The sequence below is a fragment of the Lepidochelys kempii genome, chromosome 7 (genome assembly GCF_965140265.1).
Source record: "Lepidochelys kempii isolate rLepKem1 chromosome 7, rLepKem1.hap2, whole genome shotgun sequence".
Lineage (NCBI taxonomy): Eukaryota > Metazoa > Chordata > Testudines > Cheloniidae > Lepidochelys > Lepidochelys kempii.
The window spans coordinates 49,573,192-49,598,550 of NC_133262.1; the positions used below are offsets into that span (position 1 = coordinate 49,573,192).

Sequence of the window (25,359 nt, forward strand, 5' to 3'; positions counted from 1 at the left end):
CTAGGCCCCCGGAGCCAGGCCCCTTGCCACCTGTACTGTAGCCAGACACCCACAGCTCCTTCACATCCCCCCCTCACTCTGGCCAGCCCTTCCAACCAGACCTCCATTTGCACTTAAAAAGTGGGATAACACAGGGAGCTCGACCTACATGATGAGCAATGAAGTGCACCACTCTCTAGCAGAAAGTAAGGAAGACTTTGTAAACACAGTTATCAATAGCCTAGAAATGGAGAAGGAGGAACAGTCAGAAAATAGAAAGGTATGGAGTACATGACACCTGTACATGGAGCCAATTTACCTTAGACACTGCACTGGGAGCAGAACCAGGGATTGATAGCACCTAATGGCAGATGAAGCCCAGCTGGGAAGGAGCTGGGATAGGATTTTAAAACCAGGAAGGGAGCACAGGGATGAGGTTTGCAGTTGTTCCTTATGTTATTTTGGCAGGTGACGTTGAACCTGGGACTTCTGGAGCTTTGTACCTGAACCTCTACTGTATGAGCTAAAAGCCATATATATGGCTCTTAGTTAAGGCTGTAGAGCAGACTCATTAATCTCTCAGTGGTCTTGGTGCCACTGGATGGGACAGAATATCACACCCAGAAGGTGTGTGGGTTACACCTAGAGGGCAGGGGAGTTGGCTTGGGACAAGGAGGTGCTGTGCTGTAGAGGGAGAATAGGCCCTGGGGTCCTGCCTGGACTAGGAGTTGTACAAGAGGCCCAGAGGGATGAAGTAGCCATGGGAAGAGAAGGAAGCTGTAGTGGTAAACCAGGAGATAGAGGGGAAGTGGGGAGGAACCCAGGAAAACAACAATATGGCCTGAGACTGAGCAGACCTATGTTTTTAGTCCTAGGCCACCTGGGCTGGAACCTGGTGGGCCTGGGTTTCTCTACTAGCTGCTGCCATAGGACCCAGAGTTGGGACAGAAGACTACCTGAGGTGGCTTTTGGACAGTGTCCAGGTGGACTCGGTTACCCTTGAAGATGGGGAGATTACATGGTGACCTGGCCAAGGGGCTGAATCACAAAGAGGGAGCACCTTGAGTCATGGGAAGCGAGAGAGAGGGGCCACAGCATGAGTAACTGATGGAAGAGGGTGCCAGATGGGAGCAAGAGCTAATTCCCAGACCTAGCCCAAGGAAGTGCACGTGCAGTGAGTGGAACCCCTTCACGATGCCTGATGCCGAACTCATCCCTACTGTAACGCCCCTGGCTTTGGTGAAGTTACCCTGGGCATGAGCTTGGCCTCTAGAGCATGAAGAAACAGAGGAAGATGTTTTTGAGAAATCTAGGAAAGCCCCGGGATGGGAAGAGAAACAAGAATGCAATTCTGAGCTCCAAAAAAGGACAGGAGAGTGATCTTGGCAATTACTGTCTGGCAAAATAATGGAATAGCTAAAAGTCTGCAAACATAAGAATTCCTAGGCTGTCTCCGAGCCAAGGTCCACCAAGTCTGGTATCCTGGGGCTGACACCAGATGCTGCAGAGGAAAATAAGAATCCTGTGCAGTAGCAGATGTGGGATAACCTGCCCCCCTCATTAGGTCTCCTCCTGGCCTCTAATAGAGACAGGGTTAAGTCCTGAAGCATGAGGTTTAATTACCCTGTCCAAAATTTGTGTTGTCACTAATTATGTCAGCTATGGATAGTCTTGATATCATATGAATAACCAATCCATTTTTAAATCTTAATTCTTTGCCTCAGTGACATCCTGTGGCAGTGACTTCTGCAGTCTAATTACAGACTGTGAGGGGGAAAATTCTTTTTAACAGTTTCAGATTTCCTACCTTTTAACTTTGTGTCCTTTGTCCTTGTATTATGAGACAGGGAGAACACCTGCTCCTTATCTGCCTTCTCGAGACCAGGTGGGTGACGGAATAACTTTTATTGGACCACCTTCTGTTGGTGAGAGAGACAAGCTTTTGAGTAACATGAGAAAGCTCTGTGTAGCTTGAAAGCTTGTCTCTCTCATCAACAGAAGCTGGTCCAATAAAAGCTATTACCTCACCCACTTTGTCTCTCTCATATCCTGAGACCGACCTGGCTACAGCTACACTGCCTACAATTCTCTAGAATAGATCAGTCATTATTTTATATGTGTTTATCATCTCCCCCCTTATTCATCTCCTTTCTAAGGTGACAGTCTCAGTCTTTCCAATCTCTCTTCCTGGGAGTTTCTCCAGACCTTGGATCATTCCTGTTGTCATTCCCTGAACAGCAGTTCTGCAATATCCTATGTGAGATGGGGTGTCTAGTACCACACATAGATGGGGCAACACTACTGCTTTATATAAAAGTAGTAGAATATTCTCCATATTCTTCTCCATCCGATTTCCTATGCAGCCAAACAACAGCTGGGTGAAATTTTTCAGCAGGAAACTTTTTTCCATCTAAAAATGCAGGTTTGGGTCAGCTGAAACATTTTTCAAATGCATGTCAAAGCTACTGAATTGTTTTGGCGGCAGGCGGGGGACAAAATTTGTAAAAAAAAGAGTTTAATTTGGACATTTTCAAAACAAAAGTTTTGATTTTTTTATTCAAAATGACTTTTTGTTTAGAATTTTATTTCTTTTATTTTAAAGTGGGGGCAAATCGAAACAGAAACAATTTTAGTTCCAGGTAGAACAAAACATTTAATTCTACCTGACACAAATTTCTTCTTTTTCATTTCAGCCACTGAACTGAAGAATCAGTTATTTCCACAGCGCTAACCTGAACATCTCATTAGCTTGTTTGACTGCACCTGCCCATGGAGCAGCAGTGTCCACTGAGCTGTCGTACAGTGACACCTAGATCCCTTTCTTGTTGATGTAGTTAAATTGGACCCCTGAAAGACATCAGGTAGCTTAACATTTGCCAACAGTGAATTGCATTTGCTGTCATATTATCTATTTCCTTAGCTTGGTTAAGTTTCCCTGAAGTTCTGCGCAGTTCCCTCTGGTCCTAACCTAAATAGCTTTGTGTCCTCAGCAAACTTTGCTACCTTACTGCTCACCCGCCTCTCCAATCATCTCTATAGAGCCATAAGAATTACAGAAAACAAACATTGGTAAAACACCTCAGTGATGCCAGAGCTCAGGCGTACAGATCCTAGTGCAGCGAATTGGCTGTGAGTCACTGGTGCAGGCTTCTCTCTGCTCTCATCAGAGTTCAGGCTGCTGCTCTGCTTCACTCTCTCATCAGAAAGACTCCTTGTACGGAACTTATTCCTCTCCCTGAAACAGGGTGACCAGATTCCCAGTGCAAGTGGAACCATCCTGATATTAGGGGCTTTGTCTTATATATGCAACTATACCCCTCCCCCCTGGAAAAATAGCATACTAAATTTTCCACACTTGCTATCTGGTCACCCTACCCTGGAAGCAGAGGTATGTTATTAGACAGGCATAGCCCCTGGGTTTCGGTCAGCCTCTGGGTCTGGTTGCAGCCAGGACCACAGCTGAGCACAGTGCAATGGAAATAGAGGAGAACATTCACACAGGCTGCTCTGTGCTAAGGGTTTCACAGCAGCAGCTTGCATCAAACTGTGCTGGACAAAGCACTGGTGCCCGCTGCGGGGACCAATGCTGCACTAGTCCCCAGCGTGGGGGAGAATGGACGGCCCAGGTGACCCGTGAGGCCTTTTTCATCTGGCAAGTGTCATAGGGGAGGGATAGCTCAGTGGTTTGAGCATTGGCCTGCTAAACCCAGGATTGTGAGTTCAATCCTTGAGGGGGCCATTTGGGATCGGGGCAAAAATTGGGGATTGGTCCTGCTTTGAGCAGGGGGTTGGACTAGATGACCTTCTGAGGTCCCTTCCAACCTTGATATTCTATGATTCTATGATAACTGCCCAGCAGACTGCATCGAGTCCTTGTGGACTACAATCCCCAAGCTGCACTGGGGTATGTGACACTGGAAACGGACCTAGAGCGAAGCAGCTGTGCAGTACTTTCGTGGCTGGACTCTGCAGAAGCAGGAGCAAGCTCAGCGGGCCGCCCTGAGCAGTGTGTCTGCGATTACAATGACAGTGTGTCCAGAGGAGGCAGCAGCAGGCAGGCCGAGGGCCCCCCCGGGCATTCCTCCGTCCCACTTTGTCTAGGCTTTGCAGAAGCAGCCACTGACGCTGGGTTCCTGCCAGAGCTGCGAAGCAGGGCCTCCTGAGCGCAGCTGGGAGAACCGCACAGGTTGGTCCCTTTGAGTCTCTCTCTGTCCTTGCATGTCCCCAGCACTGCTCTTCAAGGTCCAGCTGTCCCGGGGAACCTGCCCCCTCTGGCTGTGGCGCTTGGGCACCGAGATGCCGCCACCTCCAAGACATCTTCTAGGCATAGCGAGTGGGGTCTTCAAGGAAGGGTGCCCAAGTGAGAGATGTGCCTGATCTCCCTCTGGCAGCGAGCTGCCAGCATTCCTGTGTGGGGAGGGGCTCCTCCTGCATTGGGAGTGAAGGCAGGATCAGAGTGGGGGCAAGGACAGTGAGGGGAAGACAGGAGCGTCCCTGCACCCCTGGCTGTGCTTCCGTCTGGTCTTACCCCATCTCAATTTGGGAGCGGGTGGGGATGATGAGGGCAGACAACACAAGCCCAGATCGGTGCTGGTGGAAGCTGCCAGGCTGGGAGCCCTGAAGCCTAAAGAACAATCACAGCCCCCAGGGGCACCAGGGCATGCTCCTCCCTTGCCACCCAAGGGCCCTCATGCCCAGGTGCTGGGCCATGCCAGTGACAGTGGTGGGTTTCCAGTGACCATGGTCTTGATGTCAGCACCTGCCCACAAAGCCTATTTCCCACAGCCCACCTAACTATCCTCAGTTGGGAACCGCGATCCCAACCATCTTGGGCCAAAGTCAAACTGGCAGCCCAAAGGCTCCACATCCCATTCCCTGTGTCTGTCACTGGTGAAATCCCACTGCTGGGAAGTGACCAATGAGACCCCTCAAGCTGAGTGCAGCAGAGACCTCTTCAGCTGCTTTCCAGCTGGGCCAGTCAGAGAAATCACTGCAGCCCCTGGCCCTTGTGGTGCCAAGTGATGCCTCTGCCCGCCAACTCCGCACTGGGGAACCCCTGCTGCCAGCGCCCAGAGAAGCCATAAGTGGCTACTTGACAGAGGTTTGGAGCGACTGGAAGGGGAAGCAACAGGGCTTAGAGTTAGATCTGCCATGGCTGGAAAACGCAGCTGTGCCGGACAGTACCTGGTGTGCTAGAGCAGGGCTGTGTGAGAAGCTTCCAGCATGCTGCACTTTTTAAAGAGAACTAAAAATTCACTGTAACTTAGGTACACATGACCATGACTTGATTACATTTATAACATGCATGCAGAGTAATGATCAGACCAATGATATGTACCCTTGGTGCTTTAATAGTGCTGTATTCACAAAGCTGAAAATAATTATGAGCCAAATCAGCCAGGAGGATGAATTTAATCAGAAAAATGGGAATGATAACAGGGAATAATTTCAGAACATTTGTTAGCAGATGCCTGAAAAGCCACAATCAAGGAGGGAAGGCTGTACTGGTTAAAAAAGCTGACTTGGTTTAGAGGGAAAGTGAGGACAGCTATAAAAAAAATACAACAAATGGAGGAAAAGGGAAGTTGATAGTAATGAATATAAATCAGAAGTTAAGAATTGTACAAAACTGATAGGGAAGACAAGGGACACGAGAAATCTATGACCAGCAGAGTTAAGGACAATGAGTTTTTAAAATATATTGGGCATAAAAAATGTCCTGGTAATGGTCTTGGTCCATTACTAGATGGACACGGTGGAATCATCCGTAATAATGGCAGAAGTGCTCAATAAATATTGCTGTTCCATATTGGAGGGGGATCAGATGATATAGTCTCATCACATAGTAATTACACTCTTTCCATTTCACTAGTATCTCCTGTGGATGTTGAACAGCAGCTACTAATGTTAGACATTTTAAAATCAGCAGGTCAAACTTGCATCCAAGAGTTTCAGAAAGGCTGGCTGAGGAGCATGCTGGACTATTAATATTGATTTTTTTAAATAAAACTTGGAGCTTTAGGGAAATTCCAGAGGAGTGAAAGACCACTAATGTTGTGCCAATTTTTGAAAGTGACCTGAATAATTATAGGCTGGTCAGCCTGACATGGATCCTGGGCAAGAGAATAGAGCAAGAGAATGATATGGGACTCGGTTAATAAGGAATTAAAGGAGGATAATTAATGCAAATCAATGGGTTTATGGAAAATAGATCCCATCAAATTACCTTGATATCTTTTCAAGTTTGGTTAATAAAGGTTGATGGAATATAGTTAGACTTTTCTAAGGTGTTTGACCTGCACCACGTGACATTTTGGTTACCTAGGGAGGTGGTGGAATCTCCATCCTTCAAGGTTTTTAAAGCCTAGCTTGACAAAGTCCTGGCTGAGATGATTTAGTTGGGGTTGGTCCTGTTTTGAGCAGGGGGTTGGACTAGATGACTTCCTGAGGTCTCTTCCAACCTTAATCTTCTATGAGTCTATGATTTAAAAAAAATAGAATGATATAAAATGTACATAACCCACATTAAATGGATTAAAACCTGGCTAACTGACAGGTCGCAGTGTAACTGTAAACTGGGAATCGTCATCGAGCCGGTGTGTTTCCATTGGGGATCAGTTCTTGGCCGTATGCTATTTAACATTTTTATCAATGACCTGGAAGAAAACAAAATCAGGGATAAAGTTTGCAGATGACCCAAAAATTGCAGGAGTGGTAAATAATGAAGAGGACAGGTCACTGATTCAGTGTAATTTAGCTTACTTGGTAAACTGGCTGCAAGCAAACAATATGTGTTTTAATACAGCTAAATGCAATGGTACACATCTAGGAAAAAAAGAATGCAGGCCATACTTACAGAATGGGGGACTCTATCACGGGAAGCAGTGACTCTGAAAAAGATGTGGGGAGTGTGGTGGATAATCAGCGGAACATGAGCTCCCAGTGTAACAAGCGAATGTGAGTCTGTAATGCATAAACAGAGGAGTCTTGAGTAGGCGTCAAGGTTATTTTATCTCTGTACTTGGCATTGTTACGACCACTGCTGGAATCCTGTGTCCAGTTCTGGTGCCCACAACTCAAGCAGGATGTTGATAAACTGGAGAGGTTTCGGAGAAGAGCCATGAGAATGATTAAAGGAGTAAAAACTATGCCTTATAGTGATAGACTCTGTCCATTTAGCTTAACAAAGAGAAGGTTGAAGGTGATCACTATCTATAAGTACATGGAGAACAAATATTTAATAATGGGCTCTTCAATCTAGCAGACTGCACTATACAGCTTGACAAATTCAGACTGGTAATAAGGTGTACATTTTTAACAGGGAGTGCAATTAACCATCGGAACCATTTACCCTGGGTCGTGGTGGATTCTCCATCACCGACAATTTTTAAATCAAGATTGGATACTTTTCTAAAAGATCTGCTCTAGGAATTATCATGGGGCCTGTCCTATGTGGGAAGTCTCGATCTTCACAGACAAGGGCAGCTCTCAGACTGCTGCACTGGGCAACCCAGTATGGGGAGGAGGTGAGCAGCCCTCAGTGATGAAAGAACAGGTTAAGGACTATTTAGAAAAGCTGGACATGCACAAGTCCATGGGTCCTGATCTAATGCATCTGAGGGTGCTGAGGGAGTTGGCTGATGTGATTGCAGAGCCATTGGCCATTATCTCTGAAAATTTGTGGTGATCGGGGAAGGTCCCGGACGATTGAAAAAAGGCAAACATAGTGCCCAAATTTTAAAAAGGGAAGAAACAGAACCCGGGGAACTACAGCCTCACTTCAGTCCCCAGCAAAATCATGGAGCCGTCCCTCAAGGAATCCATTTTGAAGCACTTGGAGGAGAGGAAGGTGATCAGGAACAGTCAACATGGATTCACCAAGGGCAAGTCATGCCTGACGAACCTGATTGCCTTCTATGATGAAATAACTGGCTCTGTGGATATGGGGAAAGCGGTGGATGTGATATAGCTTGACTTTAGCAAAGCTTTTGATCAGGGCTGTCCCTAGCCATTCTGGGGCCCTATGCAGCCCCCCTCATGGGGGGGAGAGGGGACTAGCCCCAGGCCTCCGTGCGGGGACAGGAGCAGGCTTGGAGGGCAGGGGGGAACCGCCCCTGAGCACTCACTGGTGGCACAGCTGGGGCCAGGTTGCTGCACTTCCCGCCACTTCCAACCCCGATGCAGTCCTCAGTGGAGTGGGGGTGTGGCTGGTGTGGGAAGGGGCAGGGCAGGGGTGGAGCAGGGTGGGAGATTTGGGTAGGGGTGAAGTGGGGGCGGGGCTGGGGCAGAGCAGGGGCGGGGGCCATGGGGAAGAGGCGGAGCAGGGGCTGGAGCAGCACGCAGCTGTGCAGGGCACCAGGAAATGTGGTGCCCCAAATTTCCTGGTGCTCTACGCAGCTGCGTACTTTGCGTATGGATAGGGACGGCCCTGCCTTTGATATGGTCTCCCGCAGTATTCTTGCCAGCAAGTTAAAGAAGTATGGATTGGATGAATGGACTATAAGGTGGATAGAAAGCTGGTCAGATCATTGGGCTCAACGGTTAGTGATCAACGGCTCAATGTCTAGCTGGCAGCCGGTATCAACTGGAGTGCCCCAAGGGTTGGTCCTGGGGCCAGTTTTGTTCAACATCTTTATTAAAGAGCTGGATGATGGGCTGAAGTGCACCCTCAGCAAGTTCCCAGATGACATTAAGCTGGGGGGAGAGGTAGATATGCTGGAGGGTAGGGATAGGGTCCAGAGTGACCTAGACAAATTGGAGGATTGGGCCAAAGAAAATCTGATGAGGTTCAAGCCCTGGCTGGGATGATTTAGTTGGTGTTGGTCCTGCTTTGAGCAGGGGATTGGACTAGATGACCTCCTGAGGTCCCTTCTAACCCTGATATTCTATGATTCTATGATCACAAGGGTCCCTTCTGGCCTTGGCATCTCAGAATCGAAAGCCCTTCCAAATGGGAGTCGATTGATAGGGTGCATCTGATACTGGTAGTAACAGATACACACTTGTCTAGCAAGTGCTGCCTTTCACTTCTTGCATTTGGTTTTGCTGCAGAGAACTGTGAGTGAAGGCGGGAGGAAGTATTTTAGCACAGGAATTGAGGAGGACAAAAGTTTGTTTGTTTAGCTGTTTATTACCCCAGAGCCAATGCCACCCTCATTAGAGCTGTAACTCATTAAACAGAATGACAGCTGTAAGATGTCTTCAAATAATCAAAGGGAACGTGATCTGAAAGGGGGACTATACATGGAGATGTGTCACGGACAAATGGCTGCATTTCAGAATTGTGGAAAATCAGTTAATCCTTTGGGGCCCCAGCCAGGATCTGAGGTCAGAGCTTCCCCTGTAATAGCTGATGCCTTGTCACCCTTAACGCAGCAGGACACATGTAGTTCCTTGAGTTGTGCTAAGCATTGTGCAAGCCACTGTTGGAGAAGCAGCACAGAGCCCTGAACTCTGGTCTTTTCAGACTGTGTTTAAGGACAGGAGATGATGCAAACTGTTGAGACAAACTACAGAGCTCAGAGTCTGCACTGTGGCAGCTGGCCTCACACACATGCCCCAAATAAAGACAGTAAAGCTAAAGTACCAGAGCTAGTCCCAGATCAGGTTCATGCACTGCCTTCAGGTCCTGCTTTTGCTTTCAGTTCCCTTTGCTAGTTCCCGAAACGTGCCTGTTTCAGAGCGAAGAGAAGAGTCTGTTTGTCTGCCTGAGTATGCAGTGTTGTTGTAGCCATGTCGGTCCCAGGATATTAGAGAGCCAAGGTGGGTGAGGTAATATCTTGTATTGGACCAACTTCTGTTGGGGAGAGAGACAAACTTTCTAGCTACACAGAGTTCCTCTGCAAGTCTGGAACAGGTACTCAGTGTCACAGCTAAATATGAAGTGGAGAAGGTTGTTGAGCACAAGTAGCTAATGGTCCCTTGCAATATGTGTTAACTACTTATGTCTGTCCTTAGTGTAATTCCAGCCAAAGCAGGCCTGCCACTTTGTGCACCGCTGTGATAGACGTTCATTGATCCAGATTCTGTCACAGCCTCTGCTCTGCCCATGAGCAGAAAATGAATGAGTCTGATACCCAGCCTCCAGGGCTTTACATTCTGCCATTCAGAACATTTGGGCCCTCTAAAATTATAAGGGGTTACCTACCACCCCACTGAGATCAGAGGCCAGTAGCTGGTTGGCTGATTAGCCCTGCTGCTGCACTTGGGAAGAGACCTGCGCCTTAACTGGCTGATTCTCATAGAAGGAGGAGCAGAAAATGGAGCAGGGGCTGCAAGAGGCTGTGGCAAGTGTTGGGTGGAACTGCTCTAAGAGTCAAATGGACAGCGCCAGACTGTGGGAAGTCCTGTTACCACAAGGCTCTGAGGTAAGAGCCAGGAGCTTTTGGGGTGATGCACTTACAGATATGAGGGACAGAGGTGGGGAAGATTGATCTTGTTTGTTGAGAAGACTTGCAATAAAACAAATAGAAACCACCTTCCCTGGGCTCATTGAGAAGGTTTAAGGCAGAATTCCCCCAGGGAGGGCACTGGCCCAGCAATTGCAAGCCTAGGTCCAGCCAGACGGGGGTGCTATGAGGCAGGCCCCAATCATTTAAAGTGTTAAAGGTGGCAGCTCAATTCTCCCCACAGGTCTTGAGCCTGCCCCCATGACTTCAGTGAGCTCAGACCGCCCCCCCCCCCATGTGTTCATGTGCCACTGCTGTGCTGTGACTCCTGCATGTGAAAACATAAACCATGCCACTGTGCTCAGTGGCCCATGCTCTTACTTGATCTCTGCAGCCACGTGTGGGATCCATGGGCTCACCTGGCATCAGCCTCACTTAAATATTTGCATCTGACCATTGGTCCTGTTCACCTCACTTGCAGCTGAAATCTGGCTGCCCAACGACATCTTGCCAGCCTAAGCAGAAACGTTTCAGAGCTAAGTGACAGGCCTGGGCTGCCCAAGTCATGTCCCAACATCATGCTGGCTGTGGCCCAACACAAATCAGGCTGTCTTGCAGCATGGCAATTCCTGATGGGTCACCACCCTCCAGCAAGGCTGGGGGAGGGTCTTCTGTGCAAAGCATCACTACATGCTGAGTTAGCAGGTGTAAGCTGTGGATGTGACCCCCTGGGGTTGTCACATGCTAGTGACCTTGCTTACGTGCAACTTCATTGTGGGACAGAATCCTGCTTTGGAGGGGGGAATCCAATTGGACCCCAAGTAAGGCAGGAAACTCAGGTCCCTGCAACGCTCACCATAGTAATGATGATAAGGGGGGTGGTCTATCTGGGGTGCAGCGAAAGCAGCCCTGCAGGGACAGCCTCCCTCCAGCAGAAGAAGAGAGCGTACCCAACCCAGAGCAGGGGCCGGTGACTCCAATGCATCTTTATTATGAACTGTAGCACCTGAAGACTAGAAGTCCCAGCATCCAACGCTTCATGCTCGGCTCGTGTGGGAGCAGGGCATGCTGGGAACTGTTGTCTCTTACAGCAGTCTTATTAATCTCTCCTCATATAGAAAGCCGTTCCATACCCCTAACCATTTTTGTTGCCCTTTTCTGAACCTTTTCCAACTCCAATATATCTTTTTTGAGATGGGGCGACCACATCTGCACACAGTATTCAAGATGTGGGAGTACCATGGATTTATATAGAGGCAACATGATATTTTCTGTCCTATTATCTATCCCTTTCTTAATTATTCCCAGCATTCTGTTTGCTTTTTTGACTGCTGCTGCACATTGAGTGGGTGTTTTCAGAGAACTATCCACAATGACTCCAAGATCTCTTTCTTGAGTGGTAACAGCTAATTTAGACCCCATCAGAGGTAACTCAACCAATCACCAACTGTTACTCTATAGCTAATTTGCATGTGACGTTTTCATTGGCTGTATGAGGGAGACTTGCACAAATGGTGCAATTGCAACACCTGTGAAGCAGCAGTGGGCTTTGGTCTATGGCCCAAAGTGCCAAACTGGAGCTGTGAGAGAACCAGAATGTCTGTCCCACGTGGAATTTCCAAAAGGAGTTTGTTCCAGATCTTTCAGCCTGTAGCCTGGGGAGCTGAGCGCGCCGGCTGCCCACCAGTGCAGGAAGCCAGCTAGAACTGGCTACCGATCTTTCCCAGGAGTCAGGAACCTGACAGGCTACCACGGAGCTGGAGTTTTCTGATGAGAAAGCCATTCTGGGAATTTTAAATTGCGTCCTCTAAAAAATGTAGAGCCCTGTGAGTGACCTTTGTTTTGCGTCATGAAAGACGTTAACACTGAATTCTGCAAAGCCTACACTGGAAGAGTTTCATCCCAGGATCATGGGCTGTTTTTTTACTCTGAAGAGCTGTTTGTTCGATGGGACTGACATTATTGCTAGCTCATGAGTCTAGTGGTTTGGGGTGGGGTTTTGTACGTGTTGTGACGGCTTTATGGAAATATGCTCATAAATATATATGACATAACTGGAATATGTTCCATGCTACATATGCCGTGTAACATATCTATGTAAAGGTTATGATCTACTGAATCTATTAATCCTATTTGTATGCATGTATCATTTTTGTATTCAAAGTTATGAATATTGGCCGTGTACTGGCTTGATTTCTAAATAACCTTAGTAGAGCATTTGGTCAGTTCCTGGAGAAAGGAATTCGCAAAGTTAGGTGCCCAATTAAGAAGCACTTAAGGAACAATGGATGTTGGAAGCTTCCAATCCACATAAGAAGTCTTCCTGAAGACATTCGAGTTACCATGTGGGCAATGGCTTCTGCCTGTAAAAACTGTGAGACATACATGGCCATGTGACTTGCCCAGGTGACTCCAGAACTTCATCTTGGAGCTGGACTTTGCATAGGCGAGAGGAGGGGATCTCCACTCACAAGAGAAAGTCTGTTTAAGCCCGTGGGAGACCCCTCCATTTTGTCTTCAGCTGGCTAAAGAGAGAGCCTCTCCACCCCCAAGGATATCTGAAAGAAACTGGAACAAAAGACAGTAACTACAGGGGGCGTGAGTGGTTGCAGGACCCGGACTAGAAGGAGATTAGTTTGTAAAAGGAAGCTTACTGGAACTGAGGAAGCAAAAGTGGATGGGAACCTGGGAGGCAGTGACCATGACATGGTCGAGTTCAGGATCCTGACACAAGGAAGAAAGGAGAGCAGCAGAATACAGACCCTGGACTTCTGAAAAGCAGACTTTGACTCCCTCAGGGAACTGATGGGCAGGATCCCCTGGGAGAATAACATGAGCGGGAAAGGAGTCCAGGAGAGCTGGCTATATTTTAAAGAATCCTTATTGAGGTTACAGGAACAAACCATCCTGATGTGTAGAAAGAATAGTAAATATGGCATGCGACCAGCTTGGCTTAACAGTGAAATCCTTGCTGATCTTAAACACAAAAAAGAAGCTAACAAGAAGTGGAAGATTGGACAAAATGACCAGGGAGGAGTATAAAAATATTGCTCAGGCATGCAGGAGTGAAATCAGGAAGGCCAAATCACACTTGGATTTGCAGCTAGCAAGAGATGTTAAGAGTAACAAGAGGGGTTTCTTCAGGTATGTTAGCAACAAGAAGAAAGTCAAGGAAAGTGTGGGCCCCTTACTGAATGAGGGAGGCAACCTAGTGACAGAGGATGTGGAAAAAGCTAATGTACTCAATGCCTTTTTTGCCTCTGTCTTCACGAACAAGGTCAGCTCCCAGACTACTGCACGGGGCAGCACAGCATGGGGAGGAGGTGACCAGCCCTCTGTGGAGAAAGAAGTGGTTCGGGACTATTTAGAAAAGCTGGACAGTCACAAGTCCATGGGGCTGGATGCACTGCATCCAAGGGTGTTAAAGGAGTTGGCGGATGTGATTGCAGAGCCATTGGCCATGACCTTTTGAAAACTCATGCCGATTGGGGGAGGTCCTAGATGACTGGAAAAAGGCTAATGTAAGTGCCCATCTTTAAAAAAAGGAAGAAGAAGGATCCTGGGAACTACAGGCCAGTCAGCCTCACCTCAGTTCCCGGAAAAATCATGGAGCACGTCCTCAAGGAATCAATTCTGAAGCACTTAGAGGAGAGGAAAGTGATCAGGAACCATCAGCATGGATTCACCAAGGGCAGGTCATGCCTGACTAATCCAATTGCCTTCTGTGATGAGATAACTGGCTCTGTGGATGGGGGAAAGCAGTGGATGAGTTGTTCCTTGACTTTAGCAAAGTTTTTGATACAGTCTCCCACAGTATTCTTGCCAGCAAGTTAAAGAAGTATGGGCTGGATGAATGGACTATAAGGTGGATAGAAAGCTGGCTAGATCATCGGGCTCAACGGGTAGTGATCAATGGCTCCATGTCTAGTTGGCAGCCAGTATCAAGCAGAGTGCCCCAAGGGTCGGTCCTGGGGCCGGTTTTTTTCAATATCTTCATTAATGATCTGGAGGATGGCGTGGACTGCACCCTCAGCAAGTTTGCAGATGACACTAAACTGGGAGGAGGGGTAGAAACTCTGGAGGGTAGGGATAGGATACAGAGGGACCTAGATGAATTAGAGGATTGGACCAAAAGAAATCTGATGAGGTTCAACAAGGACAAGTGTAGAGTCCTGCACTTAGGACGGAAGAATCCTATGCACGGTTACAGGCTGGGGACCGACTGGCTAAGCGGCAGTTCATAGAATCATAGAATCATAGAATATCATGGTTGGAAGGGACCTCAAGAGGTCATCTAGTCCAACCCTTGCTCAAAGTAGGACCAATCCCCAACTAAATCATCCCAGCCAGGGCTTTGTCAAGCCTGATCTTAAAAACTTCTAAGGAAGGAGTTTCCACCACTTCCCTAGGTAACACATTCCAGTGTTTCACCACCCTCCCAGTGAAAAAGTTTTTCCTAATATGCAACCTAAACCTTCCCCACTGCAACTTGAGACCATTACTCCTCGTTCTGTCATCTGCTACCACTGAGAACAGTCTAGATCCATCATCTTTGGAACCCCCTTTCAGGTAGTTGAAAACAGCTATCAAATCCCCCCATATTCTTCTCTTCCGCAGACTAAACAGTCCCAGTTCCCACAGCCTCTCCTCATAAGTCATGTGTTCCAGTCCCCTAATAATTTTTGCTGCTCTCTGCTGGACATTTTCCAAATTTTCCACATCCTTGTTGTAGTGTGGGGCCCAAAACTAGACACAGTACTACAGATGAGGCCTCACCAAAGTCGAATAGAGGGGAACGATCACGTCTCTTGATCTGCTGGCAATGCCCCTACTTATACATCCCAAAATGCCATTGGCCTTCTTGGCAACAAGGGCACACACTCATATCCAGCTTCTCGTCCACTGTAATCCCCAGAAGCTGGATATGAGTCAACAGTGTGCCCTTGTTGCCAAAAAGGCTAACGGCATTTTGGGCTGTATGAGTAGGGGCACTGCCAGCAGATCCAGGGACTTGAGGCCTCATCTGGAGTACTGTGTCCAGTTTTGTGCCCCACACTACAACAAGGATGTGGAAAAACTGGAAAGCGTCCAGCGGAGGGCAAAAAAATTATTAGGGGACTGGAACACATGACTTATGAGGAGAAGCTGAGGGAACTGGGATTGTTTAGCCTGCAGAAGAGAAGAATGAGGGGGGATTTGATAGCTGCTTTCAACTACCTGAAAGGAGGTTCCAAAGAGGATGGATCTAGACCGGGGTCCCCAACGCGGTGCCCGTGGGTGCCATGGCACCCGCCGGGGCATTTTTGTGCACCCACAGGACACCCCGCCGCTGAAATGCTGCTGAGAAGCATTGTCATTTCTCGGCGGCATTTCGGCGGCGACATTTATTGCCACTGCTGCTTCTCGCCGGTGGCATTTCGGCGGCGGGGTGTCTGGCGCCCGCCACAGTCTTCTGGCAATAGCAATATGATCTAGACTGTTCTCAGTGGTAGCAGATGACAGAACAAGGAGTAATTGCGGTGGGGGAGGTTTAGGTTGGGTATAAGGAAAAACTTTTTCACTCGGAGGGTGGTGAAGTGCTGGAATGCGTTACCTAGGGAGATGGTGGAATCTCCTTCCTTTGAGGTTTTTAAGGTCAGGCTTCACAAAGCTCTGGCTGGGATGATTTAATTGGGGATTGGTCCTGCTTTGAGCAGGGGGTTGGACTAGATGACTTCCTGAAGTCCCTTCCAACCCTGATATTCTATGATTCTATGGTGAGGTTTTGTCTGTATTCAGTTTTATTAGACATAGACTTGTGGGTTTTATTTTATTTTGCTTTGCTTGGTAATTCACTTTGTTCTGTCTGTTACTGCTTGGAAACACTTAAATCCTACTTTCTGTTTTTAATAAAATCACTTTTTACTTATTAATTAACCCAGAGTATGTATTAATACCTGGGGGGAGAGGGGGCCAACAGCTGTGCATATCTCTCTATCAGTGTTATAGAGGGCGAACAATTTATGAGTTTACCCTGTATAAGCTTTATACAGAGTAAAACTGATTTATTTAGGGTTTGGACCCCACTGGGAGTTGGGCATCTGAGTGTCAAAGACAGGAACACTTCTGTAAGCTGCTTTCAGTTAAGCCTACAGCTGTTAGGGAATGTGGTTCAGACCTGGGTCTGGGTTTGCACCAGGCTAGCAGGTCTAGCTCAAACCAGGCAGGGCACTGAAGTCCTAAGCTGCCAGGGTAGGAAAAAAGCAGGAGCAGAAGTAGTCTGGGCACATCAGGTGGCAGCTCCCAGGGGGTTTCTGTGATTCAACCTGTCACATGTGTCTTATGGAAATATGATGAAAGGCGTGCCACCAACTCATGAATTTTCTCTCATTCAAAATGGCCACCTTTTCCCATTCCTGGCAATGGGGCCTCCATTTCCCTACAGGCTATCTGCATGAGAGTGGAAAGCTGCCCTGAATAAAGCTGGCTGCTCCCTCCCACTGTTTTCAGTTAGATTGACGCTATGCCCACAGGCCCATGGCTGCCAGTTTATGGCTCAGGGGGGTGGATGGGCCAAAGAGCCTGTGAGGAGCAGCAGAGACCCTGTGAAAGGGGGATGGGGAGCATGATGGGGAGCAGGCATGGGGGGCAGGGCAGGAGGCAGGTTTAGGGGGATGTGGGGACAGGAGGCAGGCTGGGGGGTGCAGAGGACAGTGATGGGAGGCAGATGGAGGGGACAGCCTGGCAGGTCCCCCAACCAGGTGGGTGAGGGGAGTCCCCTCCTGGCAGCCAAGAGAAGGCAATATCAGTGTTGCCAAGCCAACACTCATGAACTGATTGGGAGTCACAGGGTTTGACACATACAGGGGGTCCAGGGCAGCAAGAGGCAATGGAGGGGGTAATCAGGGAAGAGCTGCTGCTGGGTCCAAGGCCCTGGACCCACCAGCAATGCCTCCCGCTGCCTCAGCACTTCTCCTTGCCTTGGGATCCAGGTAGGAGAAAAGCCCCGGGGAGCAGCAAAGCCCGGGACGGGGAGTCAAGCCAGTAATAGGCACGGGATGGCAGCTCCCCATCTGAGGGGTGCGGAGAGGGTAAGTGGGGGCTGCCTCTGAGCAGCCAGGGGGAGGCGTGTATTTCAGTGTGTGCTGGAGGTTGCCTTGTCAACCTGAAAGGATCACACATGCAGCGCCACAGGAATGGAGGGAAGTTAGAAAGGCAAAAGACAGGCTGGGAACCATGGTCTGAGGATGTTTTTGAAGTCCCATGATTTGGGGGGCCAACCGCATGGTATGTGGGGGTCCACTCATGAGTTTGGCTCTCCTGAGGTTGGCCATACTGGATAAGGAGGCTGGATGAATAATAATATTCAGAGAATTCCACAAAAATCTGCCCACTTTCAAAACAACTGTGGTCTCCCACTGTTCTCCGAGGGCCACAGGCTGCCCATGTCTCCATTCACCTGTTCCTCACAGTACTTTTCTCTTCCTCAGCATGGGAGGTCCACCTTTCCCCTGAAGGCAGCTTGGTTTCCCTCATGGTAAGAGGAATAGGCGATGGTGGCCGTTCTGAATAAAGGCAGCTAAGCTGAGGGAACCCTGTGGCCTCAGTCCTCTTTGAAGCCCTAGGAGAGAGTGGCCAATTCTCCATGGGTTTCTCTGAAGATTTCATGGGCCAGGTTCTGCTGACAGATGAACTATCAGTTATGAAAAATGGTGGCCAAACATGAGCATATTTAATCTAAAAAACAACTTATTGCACCATGAGGGAAAACAAAGTTGAGGGTCACACATGGCATTGCTTTTGTAGGCTGCACTTGGTGTGTTATCCAACTTTTTATGTGACAATGGCTTGCAGGTTTTCTGGGGGGAAACCCCCGCTATCCAATGAGATAGACTATCACTGCTAGCAACTTTACAGGCTACTGCAGGGTGATTCAGTGGACTGGGACCCCGGAGGCCTGGGACTAATATTTGGCTCTGCCACTGCTTTGCTGATTGATCTTGGGCCAGTCAGTCCCTCCCCGTGCCTCAGTTTCCCCATTAGTAAAATGGGGATAATGGTACTGACCTCCTTCTTAAAGCACTTTGAGATCTATCGATGAAAAGCACTAGGTAAAAGCGAAGTATCGTTATTGTTCAGTTGGCTAAGCCACTCCTTCTCTTTTCTGTGCTTTATCCATTTCAAATACACACACCGAATGCAGGGAGAGGTGAAGCAGTGCCAGTGCAAAGGAAAGACTGCCATCCCTCTCTGGGCAGAGAAGCCAGCGCATGGGCTAGTGTCACAGGACTCCAGTGTGGTTTGAGTGGTGGCTAGGCACTCACATGGCACAGAGGTGAATTCAACCCAAACCCAGGACAAGTAACAAGGGGACCAGTGAGTTGGCCTCAGGCCCTAGAAAGAGAAAACCAATGGGATCAATTAAATGGGACTGTGGAAGAGAAGAAACCCTGCCGGTATTAGAGCAGCTTTTGTGACGCCTTTCCAGGAGCTTTGTTCACCCCAACTGAGTCAGGAGAATTAGGCGGTGAATGCTAATGTGACCAAAATCTCAGCTCTGCTCAAGGTCTAGTCAAGGAGGCTGAGCTCTTTTATCTTTAGCTTTCAAAGTGTGTTACAAAGAAGGTCAGCATCATCCCCATTTTATAGATGAGGAAACTGAGGCACAAGGGCGGTCACCCAACAGCAGAACCAGGAACAAGAGCCTGCCTCTTCTGAGCCCCCCTACAGCGCTCAATTCACTAGGCCACCCTGCTCCTGTCAGAGTTTGAGCCTTGTCTCTAGCCATTTCAGTACATCTTTGCTTGACACCAAGAAAACAATCAGTAGCAGTGGTGGGATGGTGCTAGTGACAGGCCTAAGAACAAGGGGGGCAGGGGTGGGCATGGACAGGACACCCATCTCTTTGGCCTCCTCTGTGCTCCCCCATCACTCCCCAGCGAGTGAGTGGCTGGGATGGATTCTGCTTAAGCTAGCAGTGTGGGGAGCTCTTCCTCATGAGAGCCAAGCCTTTTGGAGCGTGAGTGAGGAAGCGGGGGGGGGGGGGCTGGGGGGGAGAAATTCTCACACCAGAATGGCTCCAGGCTCCACGCCGATTCCTCCTGCCCACATTCTCCCACTGGACCGGTGAGGTGCTGGCATGCAGCTGGTTCAGGAGTCTGGTCGGGATTGGGGCCAGCCATGGGGAAGTGACTGAATGAGCCATGCTTGACTAACTCCCTATGCCAGCTTCTCACCCTTCCCACCCAGCTCCCACCCGCTTTCATTATGTTACTGCTCTGAGGATCTCTAGAGCCATCACCTCCCCTCATTCAGACCGACCAGCCCCATTAATGAGGGATGGGTCTTGTTCCCTCTGACCACTCTTCCCCACTCGGCTCCTCCAACTGGCCCTTCTGGCCCAAAGCAGCCAGTAGCGCTCCAAGGATCGTCCCAAGGCTTCTGCTCCACATGCCCCCATTGAAAGCTTGTCAGGGCTTCTCAGAGGACGTGCCCTTTCCCTTATCACCCTCCCCAGGACCTGCCCCCATCTACCACTGTCCCTTTTGTGGCATGGCTCCCACAACGGAAGAGAGAACTCCAGGCCCTTCCCATGGCTGAGTAACGCAGATGTAATCTCAGCCTGGGCGTAGAAGAGGTACCTCCTGTAGATATGTCCCACCTGCGATGGATAGGTGGTGCAGAGATGGCTTTTACACTCCTGCTCCATGTGCTACCAGAGACATACCCAGCTGTTACCTCCCCCTAATGAGCTCCAGACCATGATCAAAGAGAACTGAGCTACTTACCCTCTGGCCCATTCCCCATTGCTCCTGTCATCCCACTCAGACATTCCTGGTTAGGTTTCCCCCCTCACCACTGCTCTGATGTGATGCTCACTATGACGTGGTGCTTCCGTCTGCCCACGCTGGGGAGCAGCAAGACCAGGCAAGAGAGCAGCTGGATGTGGAGTGCTGACAGTCTTCTTTGTGTGCAGGTCGCTGCCAGCCTCTGAAGAATGGCTGCTGATGTTCACAAGAAGAAAGGCTGGGAAGTCCCCAACGGGTCCTTGGTGCCAACAGATGGGCAACCCATGGAGAGGTCGGAGAGCCCCACCCCAGGGCTGGTTCAGGGCACGGAACCAGGTAGGGGCAGGGGATTATTGCATGGTTCATAGGGGCCATGCTCACTCCAGCTGTGTGATTGCTCTGCTGTATTCGGGGGGAAGAGGGCGAAAACAACTTCCTCTTCCACTTCCCGGGTTAGCTTGGGAAGGAGACTGGGAGGAGCAGGCCACCTTAGCTGAGGTACCGTGACTGGGACGATGGACAGGCGCACAGGCCAACCAGCAGGAATGACGTGTGTGAGGGCCCGTCTCCGGGCTGATCACGTGACGTTATCCCCATGGATTAAGCTGTCCCATGCATAGGCACGGGAACTAGGGGTGTGGGGAGTGCCTGCCACCCTGCGCCCAGGATCCCAGCTGCCAGCCCTGCTCTGGGGCTCTGCTCCCCCTGGCCCTGCACGCAGGCTCCCAGCCCTGCACACAGGGCTCCACTGCCAGCCCCGCCTCTGCGTCCAGCTGTCGCACCAGCCTTGACCACTTTCCCCTTTCCGGGAGATATGGCCCCCTGCTCCCAGCCCCAGATCTGGGGGGAGGGGGAGAAACAGACAGGGGTCAGGCTTTCAGCACCTCCACTATTAAAAGTGTCCAGTGCCACTGATCCCATGGTGGCAGAGCTAGAATTGGGAGTGACCCTGGAGCCAGCATGGGGAAGAGTCACCATCCTTGCTCTGAAGCTGCTATGGGATTAGAACAGACATCATAACTGAGCCGCTTTCTCCACCTGGGAACAGATCAGGAGAAGGGGCCCGACTCCACAGCTGGGAAGATCTCTCACTCTGACTGGCGCCCCAAGTCATGCCTACAACAAAAATGGCCGCCTGACCTTCTACCCTGTCCCCTCCTGATCCCACATAGTGAATTCCTTCATGAGATATCCTGGGTGGAATGATGGGGGTTGGCTGGTGTAACGATGCAGCCTTTGATGGGACATTACTTTGAGAATATCAATTCAGGACAAATTGCTTAGAGTAGGGCAGTTGCAGGCCAAGGCTGCGTTTTCTTTGCCATTAAGGCACACCAAACCAGCCAAACAGAGAGGACTTTGGTCTCACCCCACTGGCAATTCCCTTAGACAAGCAATTCCCTTAGACACTCCAGTTTCCTAGTATCGCCACCAGTGCCACTTGTTATGGGGACGAATGGTAATGAAAACCAAAACCCCAGTACAAGAAAAAAGGTTCTCCCGATCCCAAAGGACCAAGCCCCAGACCCAGGTCAATATACAAATCAGATCTTACCCACAAATCACGCTGTTGCCAATCCTTTGGAATCTAAAGTTTTATTCATAAAAAGAAATATAGATGAGAGCTAAAATTGGTTAAATGGAATCAATTACATACAGTAATGGCAAAGTTCTTGGTTCAGGATTGTAACAGTGATGGAATAAACTGCAGGTTCAAATCAAGTCTCTGGAGTACATCCACAGCTTGGATGGGTCATTCAGTCCTTTGTTCAGAGCTTCAGTTTTTAGCAAAGTTCCTCCAGAGGTAAGAAGCAGGATTGAAGATAAAATGGAGGGGTTTCCAGGGCCTTTTATATTCTTTCTCTTGTGGGCAGAAACCCTTTGTTCTCCTTGCAAAATCACAGTAACAAAATGGAGTTTGTAGCCACCTGGGCACGTCACATGTCCATGAATGATTCAGCTTTTTGCAGGCCGACGCCATTGTTTACGTGTTAGTTTGAACGTTCCCAGGAAAGCTCAGCTGTGGATTGGCGTCTCCCAAAGTCCATGGTCATTTAAGTGTTTCTTGATTAGGTGCTTACTGAGAATAGTCTTTCTCAAGAAGCTGACCAAATGATTCACTGAGGCTACTTAGAATCAAAACACATTGAGATACAAGTACATAGCCAATATTCATAAATTCAAATACAAAAATGATACACACATACAGACAGATAATCATAACCAGAAAACTACAACCTTTCCATAGACATCTCACTTGACAACCTTTGTACAATATTTGCTGCAAATATATAACAGTGATTGCAACAATGATCATACAGTTTATGTCAATAACGTTACAGCTCTGTGATGGAACGGGGACACATGTCAGAAGTCAAGGCTGCCATGTTTGCTGTGGGATGGTTGGTGGGGCAGCCATCCAGCCCAGGGATTTATAGGCGAGACAGCATCCCACAAGCCCTCTATAGTTAATGAGAACTAACTGTGCAGTTGTTATGCAGATCAGATGCTCCAGCCAATCAGCAAGCAGGGAATTGCAGAAGAGGACAGTGAGCATAGGGTGTTGCGAACGTGTTCAGAACAATGGCACTAACAGGCCTGTGAAGGGCAGGGGACCTGCAGTGACCCCAGTGGCGAGGATTCTGGGTTGGTGTCTCACCACCATGGGCACGGTGGAATGGAGCTAGAGAGGTCAGCTTTCCCCATGGAGTGACTTGCCGGAGGGGGTGGGGCTGAGACAATCATAGAATATCAGGGTTGGAAGAGACCTAAGGAGGTCATCTAGTCCAATCCCCTGCTCAAAGCAGGACCAACCCCAACTAAATCATCCCAGCCAGGGCTTTGTCAAGCCGGGCCTTAAAAACCTCTAAGGATGGAGATTCCAACACCTCCCTAAGTAACCCATTCCAGTGCTTCACCAACCTCGTAGTGAAATAGTGTTTCCTAATATCCAACCTAGACCTCCCCCACTGCAACTTGAGACCATTGCACCTTGTTCTGTCATCTGCCACCATTCAGAACAGCCGAGTTGCATCCTCTTTGTAACCCCGCTTCAGGTAGTTGAAGGCCGCTATCAAATCCCCCCTCACTCTTCTCTTCTGCAGACTAAACAAGTCCAGTTCCCTCAGCCTCTCCTCATAAGTCATGTGCCCCAGCTCCCTGATCATTTTCACTGCCCCACACTGGACTCTCTCCAATTTGTCCACATCCTTTCTGTAGTGGGGGGCCCAAAACTGGATGCAGTACTCCAGATGTGGCCTCACCAGTGCTGAAGAGAGGAGAATAATCACTTCCTTTGATCTGCTGGCAATTCTTCTACCAATACAGCCCAATATGCTGTTAGCTTTCTTGGCAACAAGGGCACACTGTTGACTCATATCCAGCTTCTCGTCCACTGTAATCCCCAGGTCCTTTTCTGCAGAACTGCTGCTTAGCCAGTTGGTCCCCAGCCTCTAGCAGTGCATGGGATTCTTCCTTCCTAAGTGCAGGACTCTGCATTTGTACTTGTTGAACCTCATCAGATTTCTTTTGGCTCAATCCTCTAATTTTTCTAGGTCACTCTGGACCCTATCCCTACCCTCCTCCCCCCAGAGAGCATATCTACCTCTCCCCCCAGTTTAGTGTCATCTGGGAACTTGCTGAGGGTGCAATTCATCCCATCATCCAGATCATGAATGAAGATGTTGAACAAAACTGGCCCCAGGACTGACCCCTGGGGCACTCCACTTGATACCTGCTGCCAACTAGACATCGAGCCATTGATCACTACCCGTTGAGCCCAATGATCTAGCCAACTTTTTGTTCACCTTATAGTCCATTCATCCAATCCATACTTCTTTAACTTGCTGGCAAGAATACTGTGGGAGACCATATTGAAAGCTTTGCTAAAGTCAAGCTTTCCCCATATCCACAGAGCCAATTATCTCATCATAGAAGGCAATCAGGTTGGTCAGGCATGACTTGCCCTTGGTGAATCCATGTTGACTGCTCCTGAGGTTCCACTGAGGGGAGCAGGCCCCTGTGGGGGAGGCCTAGCAGCAAGGAGCTCCATTCCGGCTGGGGACGCCCGACCCTTCCTCTGGGACCTTGGCAGTGCAGCTCCAGTGGTGACGCATTGCCAGCCCTTTTAACGCACCCACCCCACTGCTGCTCCAGGAAACCTCCTGACAGAGGGGCCTCAGGCAAAGGGTAATGCAGGCTTGGGCTGCAGGGAGTTTGCTGGACTGGCTGTCAAGTGAGGGGTGAGGAACAATCTGTGCCCGCCCCTAGCCCATGGGGGGATTTAGATAGCACGGTTTGCAGAGGGCACTCCCTGGTGAGGGATGGTGCCATGGAGTCTGGCGTGATCTATGGGAAAAACCAAGTTACTGCCCTGGTGCAGCACTGGCCCTTTAAATGTGCGAGTCACAGCATCACAAGGGCTGTCATTCGGTCCCCGCATCAAGGTCGTGCCCACTGGGAGGGAACCCCACTAGGAGCATGCCATCTGGGCCCTTGGTGGCTGGTTTACTCTGCTCAGTCACCCCCTGCTCCACGCTCCCTGCAGGGGCTGGCCAAGGCTCCCTCCACCAATCCCCAGTGCTGGGGCTGGCTCAGCGGGCAAAGGCTGCAGGGGCTGGGGGTTCCCTTGCCCTGTGCCCAATCCCCTGTGTTATGCCTTGGGCAGCATCTCTAAATCACAGCTCTGCATGGCCTTGGCAGGGTGCCTGCCTCCCCAGCCCAGACTAAAGTCTCCCCACAGCTCCGGAGCAGAGATAAGAGAGGCCATAAAACAAGGCGCCTGCCCCAGGCTTGTGCTGGGATGGGAGGGGGAGGAGGTGGTGGTCACACTGTCTGGAGAGGCTCAGGACTGTGAGTGCCGACCTCAGGACAGACAGTCACAAACAGGGCAGACACCCCAAGCTGGTGGTCTGGTCTATAATCAGATTTCACCAAGCCAGTAAAAAATGTGAACTCCTGGATCACTGTCACAGTCTCACCATGGAGTCACAGAGTCCTGCCACTCAGACAAACTGGACTTAGTGATAAATGGTCACTTACATCAAAAATCACACCACACATTTGGGTTGCTCCCAGTCCCAAGAGACCAGTCACTTACCCCAGATCAGTTGGTTCCCTAGATCTTACTCCAAAGACAACGCCTCTGGTCAGTCCTGTCATTAGCAAGCTAAAGGTTTATTAACTAGGAAAAAGGTATAAGGGAGTTATTTACAGGTTAAAGCAAG

At 49.3% G+C, this 25,359-nt stretch overlaps 1 protein-coding gene across 4 annotated transcripts in view; it reads left to right on the forward strand.

Moving 5' to 3' along the window:
- The window catches only part of MON1A (MON1 homolog A, secretory trafficking associated), a 413,585-nt gene that overhangs the window by 376,784 nt on the left and 11,442 nt on the right, over window positions 1-25,359 (forward strand). For 2 of the 4 annotated variants that reach the window (XM_073352612.1, XM_073352615.1), the window contains exons 1-2: window positions 3,899-4,165; window positions 20,323-20,470. In XM_073352612.1, the coding sequence (XP_073208713.1) occupies window positions 20,344-20,470 (127 nt within the window). In that variant the 5' untranslated portion in view covers window positions 3,899-4,165; window positions 20,323-20,343. Of the gene's footprint in view, window positions 1-3,898; window positions 4,166-13,897; window positions 14,063-17,833; window positions 17,884-20,322; window positions 20,471-25,359 lie in introns of those variants that run through there. The other 2 variants (XM_073352613.1, XM_073352614.1) reach the window with 2 other exon arrangements.